This window comes from Scardinius erythrophthalmus (assembly GCF_964197995.2).
Source record: "Scardinius erythrophthalmus genome assembly, chromosome: 8".
Taxonomy (NCBI): domain Eukaryota; kingdom Metazoa; phylum Chordata; class Actinopteri; order Cypriniformes; family Leuciscidae; genus Scardinius; species Scardinius erythrophthalmus.
This window is the reverse complement of record NC_138228.1, coordinates 48,874,326-48,884,997: the sequence shown is the minus strand read 5'-3', so window position 1 is coordinate 48,884,997 and position 10,672 is coordinate 48,874,326. Positions and strand designations below refer to the sequence as shown.

Here is a 10,672-nt window from a genome sequence, read left to right as displayed (position 1 = left end):
TTTGCGCCGGGCCTCGACTCTGTATTTCTCTGCAATTTGAAACAAGAGACTCAAAACACCCAAAAGAATTTGATTAAAGTTTGGCGCGTTGCCATGACAACAGTATTCAAAGATATCACAGATCCTCTCACAGGTCTACTTCTGCGGTGTCTTGACATTATTCTGACGAAGTTTGAGGCAAATCAGGTAAAAATAAGAGGGTGATTTCAAAGCATTTTGAAAGTGACACACTTCCTGCTGCCAGTTGGTGGCGCTATAACTTTGTCACATCCATGTGATCGGCCTCTTACAACAAACACACTGCTGAAGTTTCATCAAGATCAGTTAATATATGCAGAAGTTATAACACACTTCCTGTTTCCATTATTTCAACATAAATTGGTTGCCACAGCCAAACCGTTCGAGATCAAACTCCGCTCATAATTTAGCGTCCTCAGTGTCTTGAGTTCATGACAAATGTGTGCAAAGGTTCAAGAGTTTTAGGGCTTGGTCCTCATAATGTGTTCGGAGATTAAGGCAATTTGTTTTCTACAGGCTGTCACTCTCTGAACTGCATTATTTTCCCAGATTAAAGCTACAATATGCGATTGTGTTCGCCGCTAGCGGTCGCTAAGCTCTGACAGTAACACAGGCGTATGTTGATGAATAAGCGGAATCATGGTCGCCATGCTGAAGGATCTAATGATGTTGATGGATGAGTGAATACACTGATGTGTTTAGCATGACTGTGGTGTGAAGCAGAGCGCGATCGCTAAAGAGAGACAGATCTCAGCGCCACACGCGAAAGGACATTTCATTCTAGCGAACTACACACAAGTGCTGAATAATACTCTGTTTATCAGACGAGTGAAGCGTGTGAGGCAACGCAGCGCTGCTCCACTGGCTCTACACGATCACACTAAACACTGAGTGTGTTAAAGTTATAATGTTATTCTGTGTGTTAGCTTGTCTGTATGAGACTAGCAGTGAGCGAGATCAACATTAGAATAACACACTAATCATATTCTAACGTTTCATCATGTTGAGCTGTGTAATGTTGATTTGTTTAATGTACATTTGCTCACTGTCTAATAAAGTACATGCAAGAGCGGCGTCTCGTCAATGGAAGTTAGCCGCGGACGCTAGCTCTCGGCATCTCGAAAACGCCACGCTGATATTGACCCTCATTTTATTTCTCCTTTTGTCCCAAAGTCTGCTTGCCGTGGTCCATAATGTCTGAGTGAAACAACAACAGCGCGAGCGTTCGCTAGACGTAACGCAGTCGTCCACGTCTGCAGTGCTAGCGGAAACCAGGGATAACGCGGATATTACGTCACTGACAGGAGACAAGTGAACAGGGACGAGCCATTATTTAAAATTGAGTTTCTCTGAAATTAAAAATCTTTGGGAACTTTTGGGATATTGTAAGAACACAACTGCAGGAAAATATCACACTGTGAAAGTGATTTTTGAATATTTTATTATAAAATTCGTACATACTGTAGCTTTAATCTCAGCCTCAGATGGACTGGTTTCTGGTGGAGGAGAAACCGAACCAGTGGAGATCCGGACCCACACACGTGCGTCTGTTCCACGGACAGCCTGAGCTCCTCATGAAGAGAATACAGTCATTCCTGATATTAAACCTGACTTCACTGCAGTTCAGTTGTTTCAGGTTAAAACTGCTCATGTATCATCCTGACCAGAGGTATAAAGTACTGAGTATTATCTGTTATCAGTTTGTTAACTTGTTAGTTCATTTTAAGTAGATGTGTGTTCAGTGTATTTTTGCATTACTGTTACCCTACAGAACCGGTTCATATTATTCCTCTTAATAATCTCACTTTCTGTTAAAACTGACACATAATCAGATGGAAAACATGAGCGTGAAAGCAAATTAACATGCCTAATAAACTTTCTGCTATTAGGTCAATTCACTGCACCTGTTTTCCACATGATCAATTAAACTCATTAGAGAGAAACTCGAGAAGCTTCAGGTGTTCTGATCCTCAGATCCACAGCCGCGATGGAGACTAGCAGGTAAAGCAGCCTCAGGCTCTCTGTGTTGGTCAGAACTTCACCGGTTTAGTCAAGTTTGGACTTCATTTCATCTTCATCCTGTGTGTCTGTTTACGTCCTGCAGTAGAAATGAAGATGAAGCTCTTTACAGCTGTAATTCAATCCAGAAGTCAAATGTGCTTTTATTAAATGTGATGTTTGTCCTCAGAGAGTTTAAACCTTTACTGTCAGCGCTGTAGCTAAAGTCCCCGTGTGATCAAAATGGACATTTCTTGATTTTTCATGGAATATTGCATTGTTTATAATTGTAAATGATTTATCGGTGCACATCATTATTGTGTTAATATAATCCTCTTCTCTGATGACGAGGGCGGGGCAACCTGTCACTCACATGAGATCAGCCAATAGCAAACCACAACCATCCAATCAATTCCCCACAGACCCAATCAAGCCCCGCCCCCATTTGTTCTTGTTCGAAAAGCCGTTTTACTTGATATACGACATTATAGTAGAGAAAAGAGGAGCGCAACTTCCCTTTCATATTATTTGACTTTAAAATCAGAGGTGGACAAAGTACATAACTTCCTTACTTGAGTGAAAGTACAGATACTACTGGTCAAATATTACTCCGTTACAAGTAAAAGTTATAAAGACTGATTTTTGCTTAAGTAAAAGTACAGAAGTACTTGTTTTTAAAAGTGCTTAATAATCAAAAGTAAGAAAAGTAAATGTCAATGCACTGTTTTATTATTGTTGTATGTAATGCGTACAGTACCTCATGCCACTGATCTATGCCTGCCTTCATATCAATATCAGATGTGTTTCTAGAACACAGTTCCAGTAGTGGGATTGAATAAAGTCACTCAATAACGTCCAAATGGCTGTTCCCTCAAATAGTGCCATATTTAAAGTTTTTTGGCTTTCATGAATATGTTTGCCTTCCTGTTATCTATCAGCTAGTGTGCTCCAAAATGATGACAAAATTCGCATTTAGAAGACCAAACCCAACGCTGAAAATGAAAATCGGGTGACGTCAGAATCCAACATCAGGAGTCCTGACGTCAACTCGACTTTCATTTCCAACCAAAATGATGTTACTACCCTCTACTCGAGGACCTTGACAGAAATATAGTGGAGTAAAAAGTACAATATTTGTCTTTAAAATGTAGTGAAGTTAAAGTAAAAAGTTTCCAGAAAAAACAATACTCAGGTAAAGTACAGATACTCTAAGTGTACTCAAGTAAATGTACTTTGTTACTGTCCACCTCTGTTTAAAATGACAGTGTTGCAACATCCATCCAGTCCTCAATCTTCGCTAACTTTTATTAATGCACTAAAAGAAAACATCTATTGAACATGTTTTGTGTGTGTCCCGTCCAGGTCCGGCTTCTTCCAGACTCTCCTGTGTGTGGTGTGTGTGTGTATGTGTGTTCGCTGCGGCGGGGTCCTGCTGTGTCATTACTGCCCCCTGCAGGCCAGAGGCGGCCGCTGCAGGAACATCACCACTGAGTGCGCGCCGCGCGAGCGCTGCTTCACCGGCTGGCGTCACTACGGTCCGGTGCTCGTGCTCGCCGGCCAGGGCTGCGCGTCCCCGGAGCTGTGCGGGTCCAACCACACACACACACTCATGGGCTTCGAGTATCAGATCAGCTACACGTGCTGCGCTCGCGACCTGTGCAATGAAGCTCGTGCACAGGGGGACCGTCTCCGGGAGCGGATCGCGGTTACCGTCATACCGCCAGTTACCGTCATTGAGCGGGTGACTCGAGCAAATGTCGCGCGCACATGATGGCTTGTATTTAAACTTTTACAATTTTATTAGTAAAGCTGAAATGGACATTATCAGCTGGTTTACAGTCAGCGAACTGATGAACCTGTTAAATAAAGCATGTTTGAGTCCTCATGGTTAGTGTGGTTCAGTTAGATGCTGAAATGACACCGTTATGTGGGAAATTATTGTGGAATAAAGGTTATTTTGAATAATATTAGTTGTTCTGTCTGTTGAACGACTGCAGCCTCTCAGGCTACAGGATAATTAATGGTTTTGCACTATTTATATTCAAGTTTTGACAGTTTTCCCTCATGTCCCGAAACTACTGTGTGTTAAACTATATGTAATACATCAACACGATCTCTAGCACGTATCTATAGCACGCATTGTATCTGTCGTGCCATTTATACACAGAAATGATTTTTGTGTGCATATGATACACTGTTACCCTGGATTAAATATATGTAAACCAAATCTTTGTATATTCAGAAAGAGTGGGACACTAAACCATGGACATCAGCTTAAATATCCTTTCATTTGTTTTGTTAATTAAACTGACTCATTTCTATACCAGTCTCCATCTCCTATTACGCATTTTAATTAAAGTGGGTAAGAAGATCATTTTATTCAAAAAAGGTTGGAAAAATTAAACGTAATTTTAAAAACCGAGTGCATGTTCACCACTTTTGCACTGACCGGTTTTGTAAACCTGATCTCATGATGATCTGAGTCTTTAAGAGTTAGTGATTTTCATATTTGTACAATATGATTTATGCTGAAACATTATTTTCCTTATGAAGGTCCACCCCTAAACCTGAAGTTTTGGGATAATTATAAATCTTGCACAAGAAGTTCTGCTGATTCCAATCCCAGCGTTTTACTTTGAATTGCACAAAAGTAAAATTGAACAGAATTAAGTGAGACATTTTAAAGATGTATTTTACTTTGAACTGCATAACATCAGATAGAATTATTTCACTTTGCTCCTTTCAGCTATAAGATATAAACCTTTATCAGAAGTCTTGTTTTTGTCCATTATCTTCCATATTCTAAATTAGGATAATTTAGTTTTATGATCAATAAACCCTATGGTTTCAGCTTGAGCAAAGGTCTTCTCAGATCATTTCAGTCTGTCTTTAAAGTTCACGTGGGTTTGCATATATTTGCACTTTGCTTCTTCTTTTAAGCGACTGGATCCATGAGAGAAAATGCTTCCCTTTCCAAGAGCTTAAAAATAAATTGCAAAAGTCAAACGTTTAGATATCAAACACATGTATCTAGTCTCGTGCACAAACACTGAGTTTTCTTTCGAGTCTTTTTGCACTTGAACCGACAAATACACACAAAATTATGTCAAAATATCCTAGTAAACTCATTGATCACGACTGAACAACTTTTGTTACTTTAATAAGGATTAATCTATATTTTATTTATAAAAAGAACGGCTTTATTTTACGTTTGACTATATTTGATTTCTTGAACAGTTGTATTTATTTATGCTTTTGCTAATTTGTTTATTTTTTGTTCTTATTTTATTACTAACTGTTTAGTGTTCTTTAATAATGTTTGAAATATATATTAGTAAGTCTAGTTGTTTTTGCTAATATTTTTGTTTAGGCCATAAGCAAGTTCCTCATGTAGCCAGAGTTTATTAGGCTGCTGACTGATTTATGTATTCAGCTGTAACAAAATGTTTTGCAAAAAGACACTAGCTCTATATGAGAGGCGAGTGCGTCTTCTTGTGCTTCAATAGTTTAAAACCACATTAAAATTCACACATTCAGTAGATGAATACAGACATGATTTCAGAAAGTAAAATCTGTACAGCGATTGTGTGTTCACACACTTTCAAAAGATGTTGGAGTTTATTTTGCCAAGAAGGAAACATCATGTTTTGTTGTGCACTGAGATGAACTGAGATGTTCTGGAGATGAACTGAGATGTTCTGGAGATGAACTAAGATGTTCTGGAGATGAACTGAGATGTTCTGGGGATGAACTGAGATGTTCCAGGGGATGAACTGAGATGAACTGAGATGTTCTGGGGATGAAATGAGATGTTCTGGAGATGAACTGAGATGTTCTGGAGATGAACTGAGATGAACTGAGATGAACTGAGATGTTCTGGAGATGAACTGAGATGTTCTGGAGATGAACTGAGATGAACTGAGATGTTCTGGAGATGAACTGAGATGTTCTGGAGATGAACTGAGATGTTCTGGAGATGAACTGAGATGAACTAAGATGTTCTGGAGATGAACTGAGATTGTCTGGAGATGAACTGAGATGAACTGAGATGTTCTGGAGATGAACTGAGATGAACTGAGATGAACTGAGATGTTCTGGGGATGAACTGAGATGAACTGGAGATGAACTGAGATGAACTGAGATGTTCTGGGGATGAAATGAGATGTTCTGGAGATGAACTGAGATGTTCTGGAGATGAACTGAGATGAACTGAGATGAACTGAGATGTTCTGGAGATGAACTGAGATGTTCTGGAGATGAACTGAGATGAACTGAGATGTTCTGGAGATGAACTGAGATGAACTGGCGCCGTTGTTCTGTGGCTGCCGTCGCATCATCCAAGTGGATGCTACACACTGGTGGTGGTTGAGGAGAGACCCCTGATATGATTGTAAAGCGCTTTGGGTGTACAGTAGTACATATGAAAGCGCTATATAAATGCCTCATTCTATTCTATTCTATGTTCTGGAGATGAACTGAGATGAACTAAGATGTTCTGGAGATGAACTGAGATGTTCTGGAGATGAACTGAGATGAACTGAGATGTTCTGGAGATGAACTGAGATGAACTGAGATGTTCTGGGGATGAACTGAGATGAACTGAGATGTTCTGGAGATGAACTGAGATGTTCTGGAGATGAACTGAGATGAACTGAGATGTTCTGGGGATGAAATGAGATGTTCTGGAGATGAACTGAGATGTTCTGGAGATGAACTGAGATGAACTGAGATGAACTGAGATGTTCTGGAGATGAACTGAGATGTTCTGGAGATGAACTGAGATGTTCTGGAGATAAACTGAGATGTTCTGGAGATGAACTGAGATGAACTAAGATGTTCTGGAGATGAACTGAGATGTTCTGGAGATGAACTGAGATGAACTGAGATGTTCTGGAGATGAACTGAGATGAACTGAGATGTTCTGGAGATGAGCTGAGATGTTCTGGAGATGAACTGAGATGAACTAAGATGTTCTGGAGATGAACTGAGATGAACTGAGATGAACTAAGATGTTCTGGGGATGAACTGAGATGTTCTGGAGATGAACTGAGATGTTCTGGAGTCGAACTAAGATGTTCTGGAGATGAACTGAGATGAACTAAGATGTTCTGGGGATGAACTGAGATGAACTGAGATGAACTGAGATGTTCTGGAGATGAACTGAGATGAACTGAGATGTTCTGGAGATGAACTGAGATGAACTAAGATGTTCTGGGGATGAACTGAGATGAACTAAGATGTTCTGGAGATGAACTGAGATGAACTAAGATGTTCTGGGGATGAACTGAGATGAACTGAGATGAACTGAGATGTTCTGGAGATGAACTGAGATGAACTGAGATGTTCTGGAGATGAACTGAGATGTTCTGGAGATGAACTAAGATGTTCTGGAGATGAACTGAGATGAACTAAGATGTTCTGGAGATGAACTGAGATGAACTAAGATGTTCTGGGGATGAACAGAGATGAACTGAGATGAACTGAGATGTTCTGGAGATGAACTGAGATGAACTAAGATGTTCTGGGGATGAACTGAGATGAACTGAGATGTTCTGGAGATGAACTGAGATGAACTAAGATGTTCTGGGGATGAACTGAGATGTTCTGGAGATGAACTGAGATGTTCTGGAGATGAACTAAGATGTTCTGGAGATGAACTGAGATGAACTAAGATGTTCTGGGGATGAACTGAGATGAACTGAGATGAACTAAGATGTTCTGGGGATGAACTGAGATGAACTGAGATGTTCTGGAGATGAACTGAGATGAACTGAGATGTTCTGGGGATGAACTGAGATGTTCTGGAGATGAACTGAGATGAACTGAGATGAACTGAGATGAACTGAGATGTTCTGGGGATGAACTGAGATGAACTGAGATGAACTGAGATGTTCTGGAGATGAACTGAGATGAACTAAGATGTTCTGGAGATGAACTGAGATGTTCTGGAGATGAACTGAGATGAACTGAGATGTTCTGGAGATGAACTGAGATGAACTGAGATGTTCTGGAGATGAGCTGAGATGAACTGAGATGAACTAAGATGTTCTGGGGATGAACTGAGATGTTCTGGAGATGAACTGAGATGTTCTGGAGATGAACTGAGATGTTCTGGAGATGAACTGAGATGAACTAAGATGTTCTGGGGATGAACTGAGATGAACTGAGATGAACTGAGATGAACTGAGATGAACTAAGATGTTCTGGGGATGAACTGAGATGAACTGAGATGTTCTGGAGATGAACTGAGATATTCTGGAGATGAACTGAGATGTTCTGGAGATGAACTAAGATGTTCTGGAGATGAACTGAGATGAACTGAGATGAACTAAGATGTTCTGGAGATGAACTGAGATGAACTAAGATGTTCTGGGGATGAACTGAGATGAACTGAGATGAACTGAGATGTTCTGGAGATGAACTGAGATATTCTGGAGATGAACTGAGATGTTCTGGAGATGAACTAAGATGTTCTGGAGATGAACTGAGATGAACTAAGATGTTCTGGAGATGAACTGAGATGAACTAAGATGTTCTGGGGATGAACTGAGATGAACTGAGATGAACTGAGATGTTCTGGAGATGAACTGAGATGAACTAAGATGTTCTGGGGATGAACTGAGATGTTCTGGAGATGAACTGAGATGTTCTGGAGATGAACTAAGATGTTCTGGAGATGAACTGAGATGAACTAAGATGTTCTGGGGATGAACTGAGATGAACTGAGATGAACTGAGATGTTCTGGAGATGAACTGAGATGAACTGAGATGTTCTGGGGATGAACTGAGATGTTCTGGAGATGAACTGAGATGTTCTGGAGATGAACTAAGATGTTCTGGAGATGAACTGAGATGAACTAAGATGTTCTGGGGATGAACTGAGATGAACTGAGATGAACTGAGATGTTCTGGAGATGAACTGAGATGAACTGAGATGTTCTGGGGATGAAATGAGATGTTCTGGGGATGAACTGAGATGTTCTGGAGATGAACTGAGATGAACTGAGATGAAGTGAGATGTTCTGGGGATGAAATGAGATGTTCTGGGGATGAACTGAGATGTTCTGGAGATGAACTGAGATGAACTGAGATGAACTGAGATGTTCTGGGGATGAAATGAGATGTTCTGGGGATGAACTGAGATGTTCTGGAGATGAACTGAGATGTTCTGGAGATGAACTGAGATGAACTAAGATGTTCTGGGGATGAACTGAGATGAACTGAGATGAACTGAGATGTTCTGGAGATGAACTGAGATGAACTGAGATGTTCTGGGGATGAAATGAGATGTTCTGGGGATGAACTGAGATGTTCTGGAGATGAACTGTGATGAACTGAGATGAAGTGAGATGTTCTGAAGATGAACTGAGATGAACTGAGATGTTCTGGGGATGAACTGAGATGTTCTGGGGATGAACTGAGATGAACTGAGATGTTCTGGGGATGAACTGAGATGTTCTGGAGATGAACTGAGATGTTCTGGGGATGAACTGAGATGAACTGAAATGTTCTGGGGATGAACTGAGATGAACTGAAATGTTCTGGGGTTGAACTGAGATGAACTGAGATGAACTGAGATGTTCTGGGGATGAACTGAGATGAACTGAAATGTTCTGGGGTTGAACTGAGATGAACTGAGATGAACTGAGATGTTCAGGGGATGAACTGAGATGAACTGAGATGTTCTGGGGATGAACTGAGATGAACTGAAATGTTCTGGGGTTGAACTGAGATGAACTGAGATGAACTGAGATGTTCTGGGGATGAACTGAGATGAACTGAAATGTTCTGGGGTTGAACTGAGATGAACTGAGATGAACTGAGATGTTCAGGGGATGAACTGAGATGAACTGAGAGCCTCCACCAGGTCAGGTGACAGTGTCTAATTGAGGTGATTAAGGTAATGAAGGCAACAGCTCACACCTGTTCTTGGATGTGTGTTTAGTATTTTACACACATGCATGAGCTCTGGTTTGAAAGCTGTTTGTTGCGGTGCACTTGTGTGTTCTTTCTGGGACAGAATGTGGTCTAAAGCTGGTCTTCAGAGCATCTCATGTTTGGTGTTCCTGGTTGTGTGTCTCCAGCCTGGAGTCCTCTGTCAAACCCTCTTCTGTTACTTCTGTCCTCTGACGTCATACAACAGAACCTGTAAGCACGTGCTGTCCGAGTGCGCGCCGCGGGAGCTGTGCTTCACTGCGCGCGGACGCTACGGACACGCGACCCTGCTCTTCTCCAAGGGCTGCGTGAGCCCGAGCGACTGCGCGCGACCCGCGACATCTGTGTTCCGGGGGAACAACGTCACCCTTACGTACTCGTGCTGTGGTTCCCGCTACTGTAACTCGTGCCCGCGCATTACGCACGACCCGGCTCTGCTCGCAGTGACTGCTATCGCTGTAAGTGTGTTTGCGGGATGGACATGATGATGATGATGATCTTAAGAGACATGGACGAAACACAGCACTCATCTGCTAATGAGACTTTAAAAGCTGTGTGAAATTATTTTAATGTTCACTTTTATTTATCTGAGCTTCATTAAATGTGTGTTGATCTTAAATGCTGTCATCTGTGGGTGTGTTTGAGTCTCTCGGACTCTGTTCATGCTCTTCCTCAGTCTCATGCTCTTCCTCAGTCTCATGCTCTTCCTCAGTCTCATGCT

The 10,672-nt window shown here is 41.2% G+C and overlaps 2 protein-coding genes across 2 annotated transcripts; both read left to right on the top strand.

Moving 5' to 3' along the window:
* The first annotated feature begins 1,494 nt into the window (after positions 1-1,494).
* Positions 1,495-4,474, top strand: LOC308694801 (protein Bouncer-like). Its single transcript, XM_081372555.1, has 3 exons — positions 1,495-1,687; positions 1,908-2,019; positions 3,379-4,474. Exons 2-3 carry the CDS (start codon positions 2,006-2,008, stop codon positions 3,785-3,787), a joined length of 423 nt encoding a protein of 140 aa, XP_081228681.1. The 5' UTR covers positions 1,495-1,687; positions 1,908-2,005; the 3' UTR covers positions 3,788-4,474.
* A 5,563-nt stretch (positions 4,475-10,037) lies between these two features.
* Positions 10,038-10,436, top strand: bncr (bouncer; the record flags this gene model as incomplete). The annotated part of the gene is made up of 1 exon (XM_081371905.1): positions 10,038-10,436. One exon carries the CDS (start codon positions 10,038-10,040, stop codon positions 10,434-10,436), a length of 399 nt encoding a protein of 132 aa, XP_081228031.1.
* Positions 10,437-10,672: the final 236 nt, after the last annotated feature.